Raw genomic sequence first — 24,204 nt, 5'->3', positions numbered from 1 at the left:
GTAAAGTGTCATAATGCAAATATGGAATTGACTTGATTCTTTCAACTATTTGCAGGAATGAATCAGAAATTGTTAGTGAAATCTTAAAGAGAATCTTGCAGGATATGCACGATGCATCACCAGTAGATCTTAGTCATCTTACCAAAGGTCTAGTGGGAATTGAACCTCGAGTAAATGAGGTGATTAGAATCTTAAACACTGAATCTAGTGAAGTGCGTTTCATAGGGATTTGTGGGATGAGTGGGATTGGGAAGACTACTTTGGCTGAAGTTGTCTTTGAGTGCATTCGAAATACATTCCAAGAAAGTAGTTTTATTGAAAACATCAAGGACATCTCAAAGGACCATAACAGTGATTTATGCAAGTTACAACAAAAAATCCTTGATGATGTCTTAAAAAATGAAAGCATACCCGTAAGAAGTGTTAAACACGGGCAAACTTTGTTGATGACAGAGCTTCGTGATTTAAAGGTTATTATCGTCTTGGATGATGTGAATCATGCAGACCAGTTTTTGTATTTGGCTGGTGGGCGTGAATGGTTTGGACCCGGCTCCAGAATCATAGTAACAACAACAAATGCAGATTTGCTGAATGCGTATGGAGTAAATGAAACTTTTATGTGTGAAGAATTGAATGGTGAAGAAGCTCTTAGACTCTTTTGTCAGTCAGCATTTCGAGATGGACATCGTACCCATGGTTACGAAAAGTTGTCTGATGATATTGTGAAGTTTGCTGGCGGTCTTCCAATAGCCCTTTCTGTTTATGGTTCTCTACTATGTGGAAAAGAGGAAAACTATTGGAAAGACATATTGAAGAAAGTTCAAGAATATCAACATAAAGAAGTTCTTCGGAGACTTGAAGTAGGCTATGTTAGATTAGATAGGCATCAGCAGCTTATCTTCATGTATATCGCGTGTTTCTTGAAAGGGAGAGACAAAGAATTGGTTGCAGATATACTAACCGATACTGGCATGCACTCAGAGAGTGGAATTACTGATCTTATAAACAAGTTTCTTATTACAATTAAATTTGATGATTGTGTGGGGATGCATGATCTCCTCCAACAAATGTGCTGGGAAATTCTTCATAGGGAATCACAACAATGCAATGGAAAACTAATTGCAATCAAGTGTCATCACGATGTTTTGGATATTCTATCATCCAAACCAAAGGTTTGCTTAATGGCTCTCTACAAAATCCGTAACATTGTTATCATTTTGAAAGAAACTTTAAAACGCAAAGTGAATTCTCTACAGTTTAATAATTTTGATCATGCAAACTGAAGCGTATATCATTTTTCAAATTTAAAGTTGGAATGCCTTTGTTTTTGTTATAGCTCAAATATTTTTGCTGTAATACTTATAATGGGCAACTCATTTTTGACATCTAGTACAACAAAGTGAAAGAATTAGATGACTCATTATGTTGTGTTTGTTTATACCAGGAATCAAGAACAATTGAAATTATTAACCTGGAGTCACATAAAGTTAAAGTGGATGATTGCATTGATGATTCATCCTGTTTTTCAAAGATGAGAAAACTAAAATTTCTCAGAATCAGTAATATACACTTTCCTCAAGGTCTTAGTTATCTTTCTAATGATCTTCGAATTCTGGAATGGTATGGTTGTTCATTGAAGTCCTTGCCTCCAATGTTTGAACCTAAACATATTTTTCAACTTGAAATGCGTTGTGGCCAACTTGAAACGCTATGGGAAAAAAGTTTTGTAAGTATTGTCCGTATAGTCGTGAATCGTGATTTGAAGTAAACACAAGCTAGAAATCTTACAATGTTTTTTTTCCGCTTTACAGGATCTGCCTAATTTGAGATCTATTGATCTTAGTTTCTCAATGGAATTGACCAAAATACCTGACTTGTCATCAGCACCAAAGCTTGTGAAATTAAGCCTTAAAGGCTGCACAAAACTGAAAGAGCTACACGGATCAGTTCTCTCTCACAAAAGGCTAGAATTCGTAAATCTCAGTGGGTGTACTCATCTTCAGAACCTTGGCAGAAGAAAAATGGAAATGGAAGCTCTTATGACACTTATTCTCTCCGGCTGCTCAAATCTTGAATATGTTCCTGAGTTCGGAGATAACATGAAATGCTTAGAGCATCTGTATGTAGATGGAACTAACATCAAGAACTTACCAGAAAGCATGGGAAAATTGTGTAATTTGAGGAAGCTTGATGCAAGCGAAACTTCTATACAAGAGATTCCCTCGTCCATCCGTTACCTGAAAAGGTTAAGACTCCTACGTATCCATAGATGTCAGCATTCATCCCAAGGCAGAGGTTTTCTTTTTTCAAAGATGAATGTGTTATCTGGTATTAGGGAACTTGACTTAAGTTATTGTAATCTATCTGTGGTTCCTGATTGTATTGGTTTGTTAAATCGGTTAGTAAACTTGGATCTATCTGGTAATGATTTAGCTTTTATTCCCGCTAACATCAGTCTCCTCTCAAATCTGAGAATGCTTTGTTTGAATAATTGCAAGAGGCTTCAGTCACTACCAAAACTTTCGGTAGTAAATGAAGACACTCTTTATGGGCTTCAGATGAGATACAATTACATTATCTCAGAAACAAGGGTTGATGTGTCTAAATTTCATGCCGCAAGCAACAATACTAGTCCAATTGTGTCCTGTTTGAACTGCCCTAAAGTAGCAGAGAATGAAAGTGGTGGTCATCTGGCAGAAAGAATATTGAATGGTTACCTTCAGGTCTCTCTCTCTCTCTCTCTCTCTCTCTCATGTTTGTGTGTATGAATTGGGCCATCTTTAGTTCTAGTAGCTTGAACTGCAAGCTGACATTTGCCCCCATCTCGTCTGCTACTTTCATTTTTATAATTTTTTATTTTATTTTTGCAGTTACGATCGCAATATTGGACAATACCAGAAGCTGTATTTGAATTAGTTGGCGCTGGAAGTATAATTCCATTCAATTTCAAGCGGCTAAGAGCTGATGGAAGTTTGACCCTTGAAGGCCCATGGATTGGAGTTGCCATATGTGCTGTTGTAGCTTTACACCACATTGATGCTGCTATGGAAACTAAATATGTGGTAACAGCTCATGTTCATGTTGGTGAAAACCATTGGCGGATTCCTGTCCCCATAAGCTTCTTGACAGCCGGATTGGAGAACCAGTTGGTTTTCTATTGGTCTAGAGCAGACGACTTTCAAAGAATTGTGGATTCAAGTCAAAAGAACAACTTTATGTTTACATTTAGCGTGGAGCCACAAGGTTAGTAACAGCTTAACTGTATTTGTCACATAAAAGGTATTTAAGGCATTTCTGTACTAAAGATTAGGAGTAAATATGGGTATTAGTAGCATCCATAGAGACACCTAGCAGACTAATTAAGCCCACAGAAAATCTACCAGACATATTTAGTGCAATAGGTTTTGAGCCAAAGAAGAATGGGTGCCCTATAGTCTCCTTGAGTATATGTAGCATAGTAAAAAGTTTCTTCTTGGTGGAATGTTAGAATCTCTAAGCAGTATCTGATATGCATCCAATCGTTAGATGCCTAATACTAAAAGACTGAATAAAGCTTATAATAGATTGTGAATTATATTTGACTACGTTATCTCCTCCCTCCGATCTTGTTACAATCCTTCTTTCCTGTCACTCTTCTATCAATATTGACCTCACTAGGCGTATAACATTCATTTGTGACTATGGAAAACAATAGTACACCTTTGATGACATGCGTAAATTTGTTAAATGCGTAATTAAAATCAGCCGGAAAATTTTAAGTGAATGCAAAGAAGAATCAAGGCGTACAAAGTTGTTTTCTTTTGTTTATGACTACTGCCTAATCTTCCATGAAACTTCTGAACTTTACAATGATTTTTAAGGTCGCTGAAAGATGCATCTGACTGCTAGTTGGGTGTAAAGTTGGCATTGGGGCAAATTGTGACAACAAGTAGAACATAAAATGATTACAGTTATAGAGAGATGCTCGAACAGCTTAATGATCTCAAAGCTACTAATGAGATAACATCATTTGAATTTACACAAAAAAATTTCGATAAATGCCTTGGTTTGCATATCCAATTGAACAGTTGTACTTCAAGGCTTTTAAGTTAAATTGCTCTTGAGCCACCATTTCTCAGATAAAATGATATTTTAGTTATATATACTTTGATCGTCTGTGCAATATGGGATTCTTTGATTAAGTGCTTGCAGACTTATTATCACCGTAAGTAGTAGTGGCCTTTAGTTGTTTCAACCCCAACTTCTTAAGAATCCTCCTAATCCAAATAGCTTAGCATGTTGCTGCTGTAGAAGCAATATACCAGTTTCCGTTCTTGACAATGCAACTGTATGCTGACTTTTTGAGCTCCAATATACCACATAATTATTCTAGCTGCACTGGAATGTAACTTAGATGTTTATTAGTCTTGTCAGATTTGTCATCAAGCTGTAGTTTGTCATTGGTGTTCATGGGAGTGTCATCAACCTTGCACTCCTTCATTCCAAACTTGGAAAACAAACTCTTTGCATACTTTTCTCGTGAAAGAAAGATGTCTTGATTGGTTTGTTTTATGTTCAACAACAATCCATGTCTGTCATTTCAAACTGCTTCAGTCCTTTCTTAAAGTCTGTAATTAGCATAGTGCTTATATAAATAATATCATCCACATATAAACATATAGACATCATATCTTTAGTTCCAACGTGTTTGACATACAAGGTAGGCTCATCGTCATTCTAGATATAACCATGATCAGTGAAGATGTTCACATATAACCGAATGGGTCACGAGTCAATGTTTGGGCCGTTCAAAGTTTGGAGCATGTTGTTTTTGTTTAGGATTTGGCAATTTCAGAATAAGGTTTAGGGGTGGTTAAGTCTTTTGGTATGTTTTTTTAATTGCTATTGTTTAAGTGCTCAGTAAGTAGAGGTTTGGTTGATTTAGTTTCCTATCAAGAGTCACTAGGGTTGCTTGGTCATTAAGGGTCTATTTAATAGGGTCTGGTTTGTAATTTGTTATTTCAGTCTCATTATACAAAAGCTGTGTTGTTTTCTGTGATTTAGAATCCTGTGCCGTCAGTAACCATCAGTCTTCACATACCAGGCCCTTACGCGCATATTTTTAACCCATGTAGAGTCTTCTTTAACCTGTTCACTTTTTCTTCTTTGCCTTCTGTCTTGAACCTTTCTGGTTGTTGGGCATAGATCTCTTCAGTTAAGTCTCCATTTTGGAATGTTGACTTTACATCTTATTTCGCCCGAACCGGGTCGGGTCAAATATTCATGGTGACGATTAAAGGCTCTTATGCAAGTACACAATCAGCATTTTAATTTTGTTCCATGATATATTGCAGTTTCTAGTAATGTTTTTTTAAGTTGTACCTTTTGTTTTATGACATGGGTAGTGGCAGTTTAATTTCTTTTCTGTTTTTGTGTGGAACTTTGAAGATGTTAGAGAGAGAGTTTGCTGAATGAATTTTTTTTATGTTAATTTTATCTCAATGGATCTTGAGTTAAAGTTGATTCGTCTATGCTAGCTCAACCGCGGCGCGTTGGGTGGTGATCTTAGACCCGATTATCTAACCGTAGTGGTGTGTCTGTATCTCCGGTTGGGTGTCATTGCCCTATTGTTCGTTTGTGTGGTGATTTCTGTATCACAAACGGGCATTAGATCTATCCAATTTCTGTCCGTTTCTTTTTTATCCGTTTCGCCTGGTCCGGTGTATATCATTATTGATGTAAATGCCGTCCTACTGGGCTGCAACTGCCAAAACAATCTTTATAGATCCAAAACGAGCAACTGGTGCAATTGTTTCTTGGAAATCTATATCCTGTTGTTTAGAGTAGCCTTTAGCCTTTTCAATGGCTTGTTTATCTAGTTTCTCAGATTTCTTAGATCAGCTGTTGATTTGTTTCTTTTGAGATTGAAGAGATCCCATTAGTTTCACCTGTGCGGGCGATGGCATTCATGAGATACTTCAATAGAGGGAACAATGTAATCAACTATGTCAAACTCGGGGGTGAGATCGCGTAGAATTTTTTCTACAGCTTTTGATCAGGTACCACTTCACCATACGATCTTTTCTGGCCGACTCTGGCCATGACTCACGAAAGTTAGCCACCAATCATTTCTTCTTCCTTCATGGAGAAATTCTTAACTTTCTCTGGAGACCTTATAACTTAATGGCTTTAACTTTCGAGTCTCCTTGAACTCGACTTTCAAGATATCCCATGTCTCTTTGACTGTAGCAGCAGCAGCAATTCTGGAAAAGAGCTAATCATGCACATCCTGCACAGTGATGGTCATAGCATGAGTAGCTTTCTTCCTGGGTGCTTTAACATGTGTCTGATCTGCATCTTTTTCAATGAAACGAGTATCGACAGGTTTCCATGGCCCATGGGTCTCGAGACTGAAGAATACTCCCTATTTGAATGCTCTAGTATTCGTAACCCTCTCCTTTAAGTCCAGGAATGTGGTTTGGTGCATTTGGTAGTTGATTTGTGGGTTCTATCGGATGCAGTTGAAGGGTTCTCGCAAGTATTTACAGATTAGATGTTGGGTTCTGATACCACAATGTTGGCATAAGAACACTCCCACAACACTTGGAATGTTGAACACAGATGAATGACCAGAAGCTTAAATCTTTTATTATTGAACTGCATATCGAATTGGTAACATGTCAGACTCTTAAATGGGGAAAATAAAGGACTGAATAGTGAACAGAAACATAAGACTGATTTCACCTAAATAACTAGTTAATAAACTTTATTCAAATAATCAGTCCTAAAAACCCGTTCGACATCACGTGCTTGAGAAAGCTTCCTAGCCGTTCGAATCCACATGCATAGCACACTTCTACGAGTTTGAATTAACTTCAATAACATTTAGTTCTTGCTTTCAGAATGAAAGGTCTAAAACCTTAAAAGATCACCTAGCCGTTTGAATCCACATGCATAGCACACTTCTACAAGTTTGAATTAACTTCAATAACATTTAGTTCCTGCTTTCAGAATGAAAGGTCTAAAGCCTTAAAAGATCAACAACTGGGAAATAGCTAAAGAAGAAATAAAGAACATTAATGGAACTGATTACCTTAAACACTTAGTTAGAAGACTTGATCTATAAGCGATCAAGCCCACGAAAAACCTATCACACATATTTAGTGTAAAGGTTTTCACTAAAAGAAAAATGGCTGGCCTTTGGTCTCTCTTAGTATATGCAGCATTATAAAAATTAGTTTCTTGCTGGAATTTTTATTGCAGATTGTAAAGTACAAGTTACTACCTTTGGAGTCCGTATTATCCGCCAGGAAGACATTTTGCAGCTGAAAAAATCTAAAGATTCAACCACTAGGTTGGAGGCCTTCGTGGTTACACAGATTTTATCTCCTCACTCTGAACTGCTAAGGCATATAGGTGCTTGTGAGGCTGTTACGTTCCTCCGTTCCTGTCACTCTTCTATCAACCATGACTTCACCAAGAGTATAAAATTCATCTGTGACTACAGAAAACAACAGTACACCTTGGTTGACATGCATGAAATCGTTAAATGCTTAATTGAAATGAACCAAGAAGTTTTAAGCAAATGCAAAGAAGAATGGGATCATACAGAGTTGTTTCCTTTGTTTTATGACTACTATCGAATCATCCATGAAACTTCTGAACTTTACAATGATTTTTTGAGGTTGTTGAAAAATGCATCTGACTGCTGGTTGGGTGTAAAGTTGGCATTGGAGCAACTTGTGGCAAAAAGTAGAATGGACGACAATTACAGTTATAGAGAGATGCTAGAACAGCTGAATGATCTAGAAGCTGCTAGCGGTATCAGATTTTGTGATAATTTTATCACATCATTTGCATTTATCTGTATCCGAACGGTTGTTTTTTCAAAACACTTAAATGACAAGATCCAAGACATCAAAAAGTGCAAGTCAATGATAACGCTGGTGAAAGCATCAAGTATAACAATCGCATGCATTTTCAGTATTCTGGCTACCTATACACATACTGACGAACTATCACAATTGATGAAAGATGCAAGTTCATATTCTATGTGGTTGGATTTGACCCATAAACTTTTGAGCAAGAGTTATGAAGGGTTCCCTAGCATTAGAAGTTATGGAAGGGAGTTACGTATCTGGGAGCTTTCAGGTAGTGCAGTTGTTGTACAAAAATTAAAGATGAAGATGGCTCGGTTTACTTCTTTTACTCGTGAGAACGAGGAGGAGATGATGATTGTGATAAATAAGCTTGGGAAGATGACTGATAACATCTCAGTGACTATTGAAGATATGCGTAGGCATGCACATCTATATAGCGTTGATATAAGGGAGGCAGGAATTAGTTTGAATCAATTTATTGTAGATAGTAATCTACAGTTGTTTGTTACTGGACTTCAGTTTATTCCGTCCAATGAGGAACAATCTGAAAATCCTGTGAACGAGGTGATGACCATTATGTGTCGAGTAACGTTATCTCTAACCCTCACTGATTTACAATGGTATATGCATGCTTGTGAAGAAGCTTCTGATTCACGCCTCCGCCCCTTTAATGTCAACACCAGAAGTATAATAAATATGATATGTGACCCTTCGGTAAGAGGAAGTTCTCTGGATGACATCCGTAATGCAATTTCACATGTACATGCAATCAACCAAGAAGCTTTCAAGGTCTTAAGTGAATGCAAGGAAGATTGGAGGCATCATCCACAGTTGTTTCATTTAGTGTATGACTACCATAAGCTCTGCCTTCAAACATACCAACTGTACTATGATTTTGTAAGATTGCTGAAAGGCCAATGTGACAGCAGCTGGTTGAGTATAGCCTTGAGAATGAAGGAATTTGTGGTTAACTGTACACAAGGTGATGATCTCCTGAATTATGAAGAGCATATGTTGTTGCATCTTAATGATGATGGAAGATTTACATTGTCTGATGATTTCAAGAAATCATTAGCATATATATGTAAGCAGGCAGTTGGTTTTACAAGACAGTTCGATGAAGAGATCCAGGAGCTGAAGTCAGTGAAGGTATTGGCCAAAGCATCAAGCGGACTTATTGCAGGCGTTTTGAGTGTGATGGTTGCTTATATGGTTGATCCCAGTTCCTTGCAGTGGACGGAAGGGGGAACTTTGACTAGTGTGTGGTTACATTTAATCCGAAGCTTTTCATGGAAGTATCCAAGTCGTTTATGGATGGATAAAAAGTTGGTTATAGAGGATTTTGTTGACATTTATTGTATTTCAAAATATGTGAAGTACATATTGGCCTCTTCTAATAGAAAGTCTTTGAGTACTGTAATTGATGAGCTTCTGCGGAAAATCAATAAATTATTCTTGACTGTTGAAGTTATGAGTAGGCATGCTCATGAATGTAGTCATGATATAATCAAGGCAGGAAAAAGTTTGGATTTAATAAGCCACAATCCCTCACTGCCTATCAAACTCAAACATACGCTGGACAACATTAAGTTGGGTTGATTTCACTGACGAGGTTCGAGATACAATAAATTTCGATATGTTGTTTGCTGCTATATACGTCCGTTCCTCATAAGGAAGAGATTTTTCAAATTTGTGCGTCTTGGATTATGTGAACTTAGGTGATGTTTGTTTCTGAAATACCTGTCCTATTGCATGTTATGTATATATTTGCACTACTATTCTTTTGTTGACTGGGTACTCAATGTCAATCTGCCCATGTGCTAAGTAAAATACCTCTAAAGAAAAAATTTATAAGGTATAAATGTGTGCATGGAAATTGTAATAATTTAGAGATCGCACATGTCGCTCGTCGATAATTTTAATTTCAGTCTCTATATTTTTTTCCTACTACCCAAGTACCCTCCATGCATGGCTTTCATTTTCTTACTATTTCAATCCATAAGACATGGATCGTTATAACTTAATAGCTAACTTCTCATGATTGACCAAAATACTCTTATAGTCTTGTTATTAGAAAAGATAGATATAAACCTAAAAGAATTAAAAAAAGAAAAAAAAGACCCTTCCAACTCCACCCTAAACCAGCACCCCGTCTTCCAACTATATTTTTTGATAGTTTTCTCACATCATTTACATGTATATTTATGCAAACAGTTGCTTTTTTAAGACACTTAAATGAAGAGATCCAAAGCATCGAAAAGTGCAAGTCAACGATAACGTTGGTGAAAGTATCAAGTATGACAACCGCATGCATTTTCAGTATTCTGGTTACATATATCTGCACTGACGAGCAATTGCAAGAGATGAAAGGTGCAAGTTCGTATTCTGTGTGGTTGGACATGCTCCATAGTTTTGTAACAAAGAGTGATAGATTGTTCCCTTCCATGGAAAGTTACGGAACAGAGTTGCGTATTTGAGACTTTTTAGGTTGTGCAGCTGTTGTACAAGAACTGAAGAAGAAGATGGCTCCGCTTGCTTCTTTTGCTCGGGAGAATGAGAAGGAGATGATGATTGTAATAAATAAGCTTGAGAAGATGACGGATGACATCGCAGGGACCATTGAAGATATGCGTAGGCATGCTCATCTGTATAGCCTTGATATAAGGGAGGTAGGGAGTACTTTGAATCAATTTATTGTAAATAGTAGTTTGGAGTTGTCTGTTACTGGAGTTAGGTTTATGGTGGCCAATGAAGAGCCACGCAGTTATAAAAATCCTGTGAGCGAGGAGGCGATGGTCATTCTGCATCGAGCTACTTTATCTCTAATTAACACTAATTTAGAGTGGTATGTACGTGCTTGTGAAGGAGTTGCAGGAGGAGCTGATGATTCAAGCCTCCTCTCCCGTCCTTTCTTCATCGCTGACAACATCAGCAGTATAATAAAAATAATCTGTGGCCACAGTTCCAAAGGTGAACTCTACACAGCAATTACGTCTCTACATAAAATCACCGATGAAAGTTTCACAGTCTTAAGTGAATGCAAGGAAGAATGGAGGCATCATCCACAAGTGTTTCATTTAGCGAACCACTTCCATAAATTCTGCCTTCAAGTATCTTGGCTTTACAATGATTATGTAAGGTTGCTGAAAGGCCAACGGGACAGCAGGTTGGGGGTAGTGTTGCGATTGAAGGAAGTTGTGGTAAACTGTAGGCAAGAGGATGATTACCAGAATTCTGAAGATATGATATCGGGTTTTGAAGATGATGGAAGTTTTACGCTTTCTGGTGATATTATGAAATTGTCGGCTTATATGTGTAAGCAAGCAGTTGGTTTTACAAGACAGTTTGATGAAGAGATCTCAGAATTGAAGTTAGTGAAGCTCTTGGCCAGAGTATCAAATGTACTTATTACAGGCGCTTTAAGTGTGATGGTTGCTTATATGGTTAATTCCAATACCTTGTGGTTGATGGAAGAGAAACCTTTTGACTCTTTTGTTGTTACTTTTAAACCGGTGGTTTTCGTGGGGGAATCCTCTAATGGAGATCGGTCGGATGGTTAAAAATGATATTTTGGGCATTGATTCCCTTCTATCTAAAGTGAAGGACAAAATTAAGTCTTTTCTATGTGAAGCGAAGTACCAATCGGAAGACTCTTTTATTGCTTATAAAAAGGATATGATGCTTGAAATAGATAGTGTCGCGATGAAAATGGCTAAGTTGTCAGTGATTATTGAAGAATTGAGGAGGTATGCGGGTACATTGAATGATAATACAATCGAGGCAGGAATAAGTTTGGAACTAATTAATAAGCCACAATCACATTCTGCCTGCCAACGCTAGATCTTATTCATTTGCACAGGTTTTTTTAATGTATTGTGTATGCTGCTAAATATGCCAGTGTTCATAAAACATCGGGGCGAAAGTAAACTCCATTACATGGATAGATTGGTGTTGTTTCGATTTTTGAAAATTGTTTTGATGTTATTTTTTTTTTATTATTATTTTTTTGTAATTTGATGGCTTGGGGCAACTTTCTAGCAACTTGCTAGTATGCTAAATATAACATTTCCAATTTCCATAGCCGTTCAAAAAAAAACCCATCATTTTACACAGGTCCTTGAAATACTAATGTATGATATTTTTTTATATTTAGTTACAGGAACAATCACCGGACAGGTTTATATATCAGATCCCTATGTATTTTTATTGTTTATATTTAATATTTTTTTTGAACGACCAACTAAGTAACGCCAAGTACTCCGTACGCGGCCCCCAATGGCTAAAGGTAGCCCGAGCCGGCCACTAGTGCGGACGGACGGAGCCCCTAGCGGTCCACCTATTGAGGGATTCACCGGATAAAACCCGACCCCCACGCCCGCCAAATGGCACGACAGCGAGAAGTCGGTAAAACCGGGTGAGATCAGGACTCGAACCCTGGCTCCCTCATATCTCCCATATAAATTGGTGATAGTGAGGTTTGAACCCCTTACCTCTCACTTGTAAAGTGAGTGCTCTACCATTGAGCCAAATCCAATTCGGTCCTTGTAAAGCCAGATGTAAGTACATATGACCACCAATCCGCCATCTTCTGCCAAAAGGCCCAAAAATATAAACTAAAGTATGTATTTTCTAACTATTTGAACAACTTGGTAATTGACAGTGTGGCAAAAAGGCTTTGTAGAATGAATTATAGCAAATAAAAGACATTAATGGAAAGCAAAATAACACAAAAGCATAAAGGAACTATACAATTTGGATGAGCAGTTGAACAAATAAAGAAACATTAATAGAGTTAAACGGTTCTTTGATTTAAATAACAATAACAAAAAGTAGAACTATTCAATAAAATAAGAGCATCTCCCATGCACCTACGTGACAATGTGTTTGGATTTACAAACTAAATCCACAAACCAAGGTTTTGGAGGTTTCTACATGAAATAGAGAGACACTAAACGAACAACCTATGAACTCCTTTTTCACTGAGAAAGAGGAGAGAGAAAGAAAGGAAGAAGATGAGAGAGAACAAGACTCTTAACAAAATAATTGTTACATGTTTAAAATTTGGTTGATGCGGCATCCACGTCGTAGAGTCTTACAATTACACAGTTACAATTATAGCTATTTTTAATTTCTTTTTAACTAAATATTGTACGCTATAAAGATCAAACCCTTTATATATGATTTCACACCATAGTGGTAATCTCATGCCTTTTTCCAATTAATTCATCATCTAAAAAGAAACTTGAAGAAACGTGGATCGGCTCACTGGTAGACGATCTACTTTCCTCGGGTGTGATTATACTATTTCACCGATGGTTTTCTTGGATCTGTGTTCTTCCACCTACAAAATGAACAGCACCGTCAACTTACCCCTCAGAAAGGGACAGAGGGGTCCTCTTTGGGGTAACCCTCCGGTGTGAGAATAAGTATTTGTGGAGAAGATAATGATATCAGAGTAAGGAAATCTGGAGAGTATTGCTTAATAGCTGAATACTCTGTGTGATTGTGTTACTGGATGTAACTGTCTGTGATTGAATGTAATTGAATATGATTGAATGTGATATGATTGTGTCCCTCTCCTTGTGGAGTTGATGCTGTATTTATAGTGCTAGGGTTTCCACTGATTGGGCTCAGCCTTGTTGGCCTCCTCCAATTGCTCTGCGCCACGTGTCCTCTGGGACACCTGGTGCTTTCTCATTGGTTATAATCACGTGGTAGCACATGGGTTATGCTGAGTTGTCCACCTTTCATTTGGCAGCTGTCAACATCAGCATATTCTTATTCCTTAAAAAGATACCTTCTGGAAGGTTGTCTGACGTGCACAATCAAGGTTGCCCTAATCCTGATTTGGATAAGGACGAGGTTGATTATGTGCATGTGTGATATGCGCCAATCCTGAGGATGCGCGAGGTCTTCTCTTTATTCTCACGCGCAGATGTTTCATGTGCAGATGTGATATGCACGAGCATGTGATATGCGCCGCGCGCAGATGCGCCGCGCGCATATGTGATATGCGTGAGCATATGTGATGCGCGAGCATATGTGTGCCTGGGCATATGATGCCTGAGCATGTGTGGTGCCTGGGCATATGATGCCTGAGCATGTGATGCATGAGCATATGTGATATGCGCCATGCGCATAGGTTTTGGCTTTGTGACTTCTTAATGTCTTGATTTCAAGCCTCTTGTCTATATCTTGTGGGTTGACCCGCCTTGCTCGGTGTTGAGGCGGGTACATACCTCTTCAAGCCCCCCCAGTCTAATGTGTGTCTTGTCTCGCGCGAGCGAGGTAAGATAGATGTTAGACTAAATAGTTTGCTCTTTTAGTAGGGGTTTTGTATTTTTCTTCTTATTATTCATCGTTGCTCGAAATTCTATCCTTTTGGTTGCAAACGAATCGTCCCTGTACGTGGTTGGTTGTTGCTGACGTGGGCCAGTGATGGAGACGTGTCAGGCCTTTCGTGTGCTCGAGGTGCTACAGTTGCCTTTCGTGTCCCCTCACATGCTGTCAGGGACACGTGTCCCGCTCGCGTTGGTCCGTTCCTGCGAGTGGTGGCGCGTGAACTCTGGCAGCAGCCGTATAGTTTCCTTTCATGTCCCCTCACACAGTGTCAGGGACACGTGTTGCGCTCGTATTGGCTTAAACCTGCGAGTGGGGGCGCGTGAAGTCCCGTTCAGCACCAAAATTTCTCTCTCCTGGGCCTATAAAAGCCAGCCCTTAGAGTTTTTTTATCCTTCATCTTCTTGTTTAATATTCATAGCTCTTTTTCTTTCTTTCATTCTATTCCGATTACCGTCTTCTGCTTCTAGGTTTCTGTTCTTCAGAAGTTTCCCTTGTTCGATTTTACAGTTGTATGTCTGATAGTTCAGACAATACAATCTCCCCCATCCATTGCCGTAGAAAATCGTTAGTAATGTCTACATTGAAGAAGACCGGCAAGGGGAAGAAGGCTGCTGAGGTCTCATCGGAGGAGGTAGGGAGGACCAAGGTGGTGAAGAGGTGGAATGAAATCCCCTGCAAACTGAGGCAGGCTGATCTTGACAGCCTTATCGCCTCGCAGGGATTTCTCCCTGTGTTTGGCTGCATGTTGCCTGTGGCCGGGCAAACGGCGGCGGACCCGCCTGCCGGCTATATATCCCTTTATAGCCATTTTTTCACCCACTGCAACCTTCGTCTCCCGATGACAAGGTTTGTGGGTGCACTGCTTAAGTTTTATGGGATTCATATATCCCAAGTCCATCCGTTTGGACTTGTGCGCATGACTCACTTTGAGTTCATGTGCAAATCCCAGCGCGAGGAGCCCACCCCTCGGCGCTTTCAATTTTTTTATAAGCCCAAGATCCAAGATTCTTGGTTCTCCTTCATTCCTCGCAGTCAGAAGGTGAAGTGCTCCACTGTTTCATTCAAGAGCCTTCATGACTGGTCTGAGAGGTTTTTCTATATAAGGGCTGGTGTGATCCCCATCCGCATGAAGATGCGCGCGATTTCTTCTGCGCCTGCGGATGTGGGAGTCCTCAAGAACCCAACTGGCGCCTGGGTTAATAAGTTGACCGCTGAACCATCCCCCGCCAAGAAAATTTGTGAGGAGGCGCTGGTGGGGGTGGGTATGAGCAAGAGGTGGGCGGACAGCGCGCTTGAGCCCGTTATCCAAGTCGACGGCTTGTGTAAGTTTATCTCATTTCTTTACTTCTGCGCGAATATAATTCTTTTTGCTGATATCATTCAACTTGTTTTGTGCAGTCACCAAGGAGTATATTCACGCCGCATATGATGAGCACATGGAGGGTGGCTCCGTCGCGCTCGGCGCTGGGGAGGTTGGTTTCCCCGATCGCTTCGATGACATGTTCATCGCTGTTGATCTGGGATTTGTCTTCGACAGCGATGCGCCTTGTAAGCCTTTGTACTTATGCATTTTCCTTTATAATACCAAATTTTGCTAACACTTCTGTTGCGTGTATTGTAGATGCGCTCGAAAACTACGAGCTGGAGCTCGCGGAAGAGGAGGAGGAGGAGGAGGCGCCCCAACTAAAGCGTAAAGCTAAGGGGAAAACTGGCGCGGGGGCCAGTAAGAAACAGAAGAAAGATGTTGCCCCTGTTGTTCAGGATCCTCCTACCCAGGCGGGGGGATTTGGGAAAACCCAGGAGTTTACCACCAAGGTTTCCTTGTCTTCCCTGCCTCAAAAAGTGGGCAGACCTCCTGTCCACCTGAGGCATGGTGCCACTACCTCCTCCCTTCGCGCTGCGGAAAAGGGAAGCGGTGTTGCGCCTTTGACAGGTATACTTTGCTTATCCTTTATGTCTCTACGAGCGCGATTCTGATAGAATTACTAATGAATCTTTGCTCACTCAAATGATTGTAGAGCCGGCGACAGCGCAACAAGATGCCGAGGCTGCGCCGGAAGTCGCTTCGAAGTCCCCCGTTTTACCCTTAAAGAAGGGTAGAATGGACTTCATGGCGATGTTTGCTTCGCGAACGCAGTTGCGCCAAGGTACGTATTGCGCTCTTATTTTCTGACTTTCTTTTAGATCAAGTTATGAACCATTTCTTTTTGTTGATTTTTTCATAGAAGCCGTAGCTGGCGTACAAGCTGCTGGCGGTACTCCTGGCGCCGGTGCCAGCGCCGTTGGCTCTGCTCCTGCTCCTGCAAGCGATGAATCTCCCCTCATCGGGATTACTAAGGAGCAGGAGGCCGTTTTGCGCGCCGACCTGGCGGCGTTGAGACCTCCCTCACCTCCTCCTGCGCACAGCCCTCCTTGCGAGACTGATTTTGATTCTAGGTCGCAGGAGAAGAGGCCTATTTCAGAGGAGGATGAGGAGTTTGAAATTGAAGAACCCGCTGGCGCCCGCGCCAGCCCTGCAGCGCCACGAGGTTTCGCGGCAGAGCCTTCTCGTAGGGCTGGCGATGACTTTTCTGCTTCATCCCCGCAGGTATAGGTTATTTTTTGTTCCGCTGCGCGGACTTCCATCTTAGTGTTTTGATAACTTAGATAATTACTTTGTTCTTGCAGGAAGCCGATCACATTTACCGCCCGAGATGGACTATTACTGAAGACAGCACATTTCAGTCCATGGGTGTGTGTGCGGAATTCTGGGCTCATGCTGTGCCTCCATCTGAAAGGAGGTTCCAGGAGGACCGCGCTCGCGACGACCTGCTCAATGATCATATGTTTGCTGGGTCGGCCTTCTTTGCTGCCTCCCAAGAGCTTCGCTCTGATTACGTAAAAGTACGTGATGCTCTTGCGGAAGCCAAGCAAGAGGCTAAGGTGTCTGCTTGGCATCTTTCTGATGCTCGCGAGAGAGCTGAAAAGCTCCAAGCAGAGCTCAGTGAGAACAGAGCCAGTGCCAACAGCGCCTTCGTGAAGCGCGGTCATGAGCTTCAGGCTGCGCGTGAGAAGCTGCAAGCGGCGGAGGCGGACGCGGACAAGTACGCGCGCAGAGCGCGCGACTTGGAACTGGAGGCGGAGGCGCGTGACCAAGCTCTTGTCCAGTCTATAACTGAAAAATCATCACTGGAGAGTGAGGTTGCGCGCCTGAAGAGGGAGCTGGCGGCCGCGCAGGCCGATAAAGATGAAGCCCTGGCGACGGCAGCGTCTAGCCAGGAAGCACTTGATGCTGCGCGGGCGGAGAAGGAAGAAGTCCTAGCGGCAGCAGCGTCCGACAAAGAGGAGCTAAAAATGACTAAGGAAACTGTTGAGTTATTAAACTCTCAGGTTCCTGCCCTCGAGACGTCTGTTGCTGGCCTAGCGCATGATCGCCAATGGCTGATCTCACAGGGCATGACTCGTTGCGCTTACGCGATGAAATACTCATACGAGTTTCAGGTCCTGGTGATGGATTGCAACGCTGCCGCGCGCTTGGTGGGCCGAGCTGAAGGGTTCACGGATGGTTATGAATATGGCATGTTGAAGAAGAACCCATCCGAGTACCCTTATCAGAGCGACGCTGCCTGCGCGGAGATGGCCGCGATGGGGGAGAAGTATATGAATACTCCCATTCCCATCCTTGCGCAGGTATTTTAACCTTAATGAGATTACCTTGACTTATTTTCTAAGTCTTTTTGTACTCATATTTTTGCTTATGATTTGCAAATATCCGCGCTTGCTGACCAGCCCGATCTCGTCGAGCTAAAGAAATTACTTGACGAGTGCGAAGGGGCTGGCGGCGGCAATGATGGCGCGGGGAATGCTGGCGTTGCTAGCGGCTCTGGCGTGGCCAAAGGATCCGCTCCTGACACTGTTGTGCTAGAAGACTCCATTCAAGATGAACAACTTGACTATGGTCAGTTTGGAGATGACGAGGAGCAGGCTGCGCCAGATGCTGAGGGCGATGATGAGGATTATGAAGAGGCTGACGTCGACGTGGAGACTTGAGAAGCCCTTCATGTTTTTTATTTTTATTTGTAATTTGTATCTCATCTTGTAAACTTGTAAATTTCAATGCTTTTGAATGAAATTCTGTTTTTCCCTCTTTCGCATCTTGCGCATTCCCCATTGATCTCTTTATATTGAATGTTTGCTTGTTGAATATAAGATATGCTTGCACTTTGAAATAAGAACAAGGTTGTAAGGAAATTATTATACTTAATCCTTGTCATATTGTAAGTGATTTGGCCATATCTTGATTATGTTGACACGTGACTTGGCGTTTCCATTATTCCTCTTTTGCGCTTCGTTATCGCGCATGGAATTATGAGTTTTTTAGCCTTTACGTGTCAATATGTGTTACTCAGATATCCATTACAATTTCATGCGCGACCTCGACCTGAGACCTTAACAACTATATTTGGCATTCACTTTGCCTTAGTTGTGCTTAGGTATTTTATGGTCAGTCTGCGCAGCATGTAGGATGGATGTTGTGAGTGATTTGAGCTAAGGCTCACATTATTGGGCTAAGGCCCTGACGTTTTAGAGTTAAGACTCGTTAACGCGTTTGAGCTTGAAGCTCGCGCATGTATGTTTTACTTCGTTTTATTTCATTTTGATGTCAATACAATGTTGTCATATTGCTCAAAATTAATAAAGGGAAGTGTGAAACATGTATGCAAAAGGTAATAGAATTGGGCTAAGGCCCTGACGTTTTAGAGTTAAGACTCGTTAACGCGTTTGAGCTTGAAGCTCGCGCATGTATGTTTTACTTCGTTTTATTTCATTTTGATGTCAATACAATGTTGTCATATTGCTCAAAACTAATAAAGGGAAGTGTGAAACATGTATGCAAAAGGTAATAGAATCCACATTAAGAGAAGATAGCGCGTATCATTATTTATAATGGCTTAAAAAGCCTTGATTACAAACTTGACATTTTTACATGAAACATTTTCTAAGCTGTGCCGCGTTCCATGCGCGCGGGATCTTCTTTCCATTCAAATCTTTTAAAGCATATGCGCCTTTCCCCAATTCTTCTGAGATTTGATACGGTCCCTCCCAGTTGGGTGACATTTTTCCTAGGGGTATCGCGCGGCTAGCTTCATTGTTTCGAAGGACAAAATCATTTTTCTTGAAGTGGCATTCTTTCACATGCTGGTTGTAATATTTTTCCAGTTTTTTCTTGTACTTGGCTTCACTGATGATAGCCGCCTCTCTGCGCCCTTCAAGTAAGTTGAGATCCAACCTTCTTTCGCGCTCGTTATCAATCTTGCTCATCATGAGCACTCTATGGGATGGGCATCCAATTTCCGCTGGAATCATTGCCTCTGTTCCATAGGTTAGGCTGAACGGGGATTCGCCATTGCTGGTTTTGCTTAATGTCCTGTGTGCCCACAGGACATTAGGTAGCTCTTCGACCCAAGAATGGGATTCTCCCTCCAACCTTTTCTTCAGCCTATTTAACAAGCTTTGGTTCGCGCGTTCCACTTGTCCATTCCCCTGAGGGTGATAAACTGAAGTGAAAATTTGGTTGATGCGCAATTCCTTGAGCCAGCTGGATATCTTCTTGTCCGTGAATTGCTTGCCATTATCGCTCACAATTTCCATGGGCAAGCCAAAACGGCATATGATGTGGCTCCAGATAAACTGCTTCATCGCTTCGGCTGTTATTTTTGCTAGTGGCTTGGCTTCAACCCATTTTGTAAAATAATCTACTGCCACTACCAAAAATTTTACTCGCCCAGGCGCTTGCGGTAGAGGACCCACAATGTCGATTGCCCATTTGTGGAAAGGCCATGCTGAGGTTACTGGAATCAAGTTGTTCTTTGGTCGCATGGTGTTTGGCGCATAGCTCTGACATGCTTTGCATTTTTGGATCTCCTTTAGAGCGTCCAAGTACATGCCTGGCCAATAGTAACCTGCGCTCATTGCCTTGGCAACCACCATGCGCGGGCCAGCATGAATTCCACAGATTCCTTCGTGTATCTCTCTGATCACATAGCTTGCTTCCTCAGCATCTAGGCATTTCATGAGCGGTCCCAGATAAGAGCGTCGATATAATGTACCATCAAGCAGTTCATAGTTCTGCGACTTGTGTCTTATCTTCCTCGCCTGTGCGCGACTGTCCGGTACTTTTCCCTCCTTCAAGAATTCCATTATTGGAGTTATCCATGATGAAGGGGTTGTATGAGTTACAAGGACAGACTTCGCTCCCACCGACGGGTTGCTCATTACTTCTACCCTGACATCTTTGCCAAAGTGATCGAAACTGGTTGATGCCATCTTACTCAGCGCGTCGGCAGATTTGTTTTCACTGCGCGGAATATGAATGATTCTGAATGTAACATCCCGAAATTTCAAAGGTAATATTAATTATAGTACTTATTAATAGATGGGAAGTTTACTCGGGTTATCAGGAAATAAATAAAAGAATAGGAGTTGGTATGGGTCGGGCTAGTGTCGGGTAATGGAAGTGGGTTATGGACTTGGGTTAATTGAGATAGGTTAAATGAGAATGGGATTTCAGGGATATAAATACCCCCAAAATCCCAAAATATCTCATTTCTCACCAAACTCCCTAACACACACTCCTTACACCCTCAAAACACACACATTCTAACCGATCTAGATTCGAAGCCGAGACCCGAGATTTGTTGATAGATCTGAGTTGGTAAGGTAAGAACTAATCTAACAAAGCTATTATTACTGAAGATGGTTAGGATTTGACGGGTTAACCGGACCCGAAACCTTACTGCCCAAATCGGACCCCTAAAACGTCGATTTTAGGCCGATTTGATGGTTGGGGTTTGTAGGCGCTGATCATACGATTCCGTGGGTACCAAAATCGAGTTATTTGGCTAAGAAACGAAGGAGTTATGGGCAAACAGATCTGCAGCGCGATAACTTCGCCTGCAAGATTAAGTTCGCCTGATGAACTTCGCCTTCAAGCGTAACTTCGCCTTCAAGCGTAAGTTCGCCTAAGGATAACTTCGCCTGAAGCCAAGTTCGCCTAAGGTTTAACTTCGCCTACGGTCAAGTTCGCCTAAGGATAACTTCGCCTGAAGCCAAGTTCGCCTAAGGTTTAACTTCGCCTGAAGCCAAGTTCGCCTAAGGATAACTTCGCCTGAAGCCAAGTTCGCCTAAGGTTTAACTTCGCCTGAAGCCAAGTTCGCCTAAGGTTTAACTTCTCCTGAAGCCAAGTTCGCCTAAGGTTTAACTTCGCCTGAAGCCAAGTTCGCCCGAGGGTTAACTTCGCCTGAAGCCAAGTTCGCCTAAGGTTTAACTTCGCCTGAAGTGAAGTTCGTTTAGAAAATAAATTAAAAACCTAATGGGAAATGTGTTAAGACAGTTAATGGAAATAAAATTTTTCCAAGCTGACCTGGCAGCTCGACCCCAGCCAGGGGCTCTGCCCCTTGGACCCTGCTAGGGGCTGCCGCCCCTAGACCCCGCTGCCAGGGGCGCTGCCCCCGGACCCCCGTTCGTTGTGGGTCATACAAAGATAGAAATATAAAGATAGAAATACGTTATGAGAGGTGATAGTTAATTGATACGTGTAACTTGTTCAGTCAGCCGAGCCCAGTTAAGAGAAGGGATTTACAGCTATCAGAAACAGAAGCAGAGTTCAGGTGAGTTTCTAGCCCCATTTATGTGTTATGTTTTCGGGGCTGTGTGCATACTCGATATGTTTGTTAATACGCTTATCCTAAGAGATAAGTGTATGCCTTATGTGAATGATATGATATATAGGAGTGATTGCTTGATGGTACGTGAACGATCTTCGGATATTGCACGTACTGTCAGGTTGTAACACTATGTGTAAGGTAAGTATGATATGTATGTTTATGTGTATGAACATGATAGAGATAATAGAAGAAAGAAATGATAATGTATGGTTACGAAAAGGGTACCGAGCCCTACTAATACTCGAGGTATGATGTATGGTTGTATGGTGACGAAGAGGGAATCGAACCCTTCTAATATTCGAAAATTAGGGACCAGACCCTTATAATATCTGTGACGTTAGGGACCAGACCCTTATAATATCTGTGATGTTAGGGACCAGACCCTTATAATATCTGTGATGTTAGGGACCAGACCCTTATAATATCTGTGACGTTAGGGACCAGACCCTTATAATATCTGTGACGTTAGGGACCAGACCCTTATAATATCTGTGACGTTAGGGACCAGACCCTTATAATATCTGTGATGTTAGGGACCAGACCCTTATAATATCTGTGATGTTAGGGACCAGACCCTTATAATATCTGTGATGTTAGGGACCAGACCCTTATAATATCTGTGATGTTAGGGACCAGACCCTTATAATATCTGTGAGGTTATAGGGCGAAAGGCTCTTTAAAACGTATGAATATATGAATGTATAGAAGTATGAAAGAATAAAAGTATGAAATGCAAGAATGTATTGTATGATTATGTGATTAACTAGAACTCACTCAGCGTAGCTGACTTTTAGTATGCACGCAGGTGAGCTGATTATAGAGTTAGCATGAGGATGGCACATGGCATGGATTGAACGGCTGGCATCTGAAGAAAGAAGTAAAGATGTTTTAAATATAAAGTTTTGGTGTTATGGTATCAAGGAAAAGATTTAATGTTTTGTAACAAATGATTGACGTTTTATATTCCGCGAAAAGTTTTAATAAACTCTGATTTGAAGAACTGTGTTTATGAGTAAATCCGACGCTAAAGTAGGGTCACCGGGTTCGGGGCCTTACACTGAAGCAGTCAAATTGCTCGATGAGGTTTTTCGCCTGCTCTAGATATAGAGGCATGGTGTTCTCCTTGGCATCATAAAGGCCATTGACCTGTGCTGCTACCAAGTATGAATCAACATGGGCCTCTAGATTTTTAACTCCGAATTTTTGCGCGATGCGCAGGCCAGCCAGCAGGGCTTCATACTCAGCCTCATTGTTGGTGCTTTTGAAGTCCAACCTGATGGCGTAAGTATATTCCTGATTCTCTGGATCCACCAACTTGAGGCCTGCGCCGGATCCTTCGTTGTTTGAAGCTCCGTCGGTGAATAATCTCCACACATTTTCTTCGTCCTTGGCTCGCGCTGAGCCTCTTCAATTTTTCCTTCGGGGACCTCGGCAATGAAATCAGCCAAGACTTGTCCCTTTATTGCTGGACGGGGCTTATAGGAGATCGTGTGCTCTCCTAATTCCAGCGCCCACTTTGTCAGCCTTCCTGAGAGCGCGGGACGGCGCAAGACTTGCTGGATGTTGTAACCAGTCAGAACTTCAATGGGATGACCATTAAAATATCTATGAAGCTTGCGCGACGCGTGTGTTAGTGACAAAACTAACTTTTCCATGATGGAGTAGCGCGTCTCAGGATCTGTCATTTATACGATGCCTTGATCCGAAAACGCATCAAAACCTTCATAGATGAAGAGTCACTTGATGCTGGGGATTCCATTGCTCCCGAGCTCCTAGAGGCTATACAAGCATCAAGATTTGCCATAGTAATTATCTCAAGTAATTTTGCAACCTCAAAATGGTGTTTGGAGGAAATCACAAAGGTTGTGGATTGCATGGAGCGAGGCAGGCTGATTGTTATTCCTGTTTTCTATCATGTGCCTCCCTCTGATGTTCGCCGTCAAGCCAACTGTTTCGAACAAGGGTTTGCCAACTATGAAGCAGATCCTAAAATTACACCACAGAAAGTAGCAGCATTGAGATCTGCTTTCACAAAAGTTGGGAATATCAAAGGATGGCATGTGACACAAGACAGGTAGGGTGTTTTATTAACATGTTATTAATCAAATATGTAAATTTCTTTTAAATAATAGTTATATGAAAGATTTTTGTACTTCTTCAAGAATATATATCTGGTTTAAACCACCTTTCTTTGTTGTTGTAAAAATGGCTTATTATAGAGCTAATTTAGGGTGTGTTTGGGATTGCTTATTTAAGTGCAAAAGGACTTTTTATTAAAAAAGAACTTATAAACTTAT

At 41.3% G+C, this 24,204-nt stretch overlaps 1 protein-coding gene across 1 annotated transcript in view; it reads left to right on the top strand.

The window, feature by feature from the left end:
- LOC143630670 (disease resistance-like protein DSC1) overlaps positions 1-24,204 on the top strand; it is a 31,165-nt gene that overhangs the window by 760 nt on the left and 6,201 nt on the right. The window contains exons 2-4 of the mRNA XM_077099619.1: positions 56-1,172; positions 1,445-1,726; positions 1,812-2,723. Coding sequence (XP_076955734.1) covers positions 56-1,172; positions 1,445-1,726; positions 1,812-2,723 — 2,311 coding nt within the window. The remainder of the gene's footprint in view (positions 1-55; positions 1,173-1,444; positions 1,727-1,811; positions 2,724-24,204) is intronic.

Source organism: Bidens hawaiensis, unplaced genomic scaffold, assembly GCF_021521415.1.
Source record: "Bidens hawaiensis isolate Kalapana, Puna unplaced genomic scaffold, B.hawaiensis_p1.1 tig00005780_1, whole genome shotgun sequence".
Taxonomy (NCBI): Eukaryota; Viridiplantae; Streptophyta; class Magnoliopsida; order Asterales; family Asteraceae; genus Bidens; species Bidens hawaiensis.
This window is presented reverse-complemented; position numbering and strand designations above follow the sequence as displayed.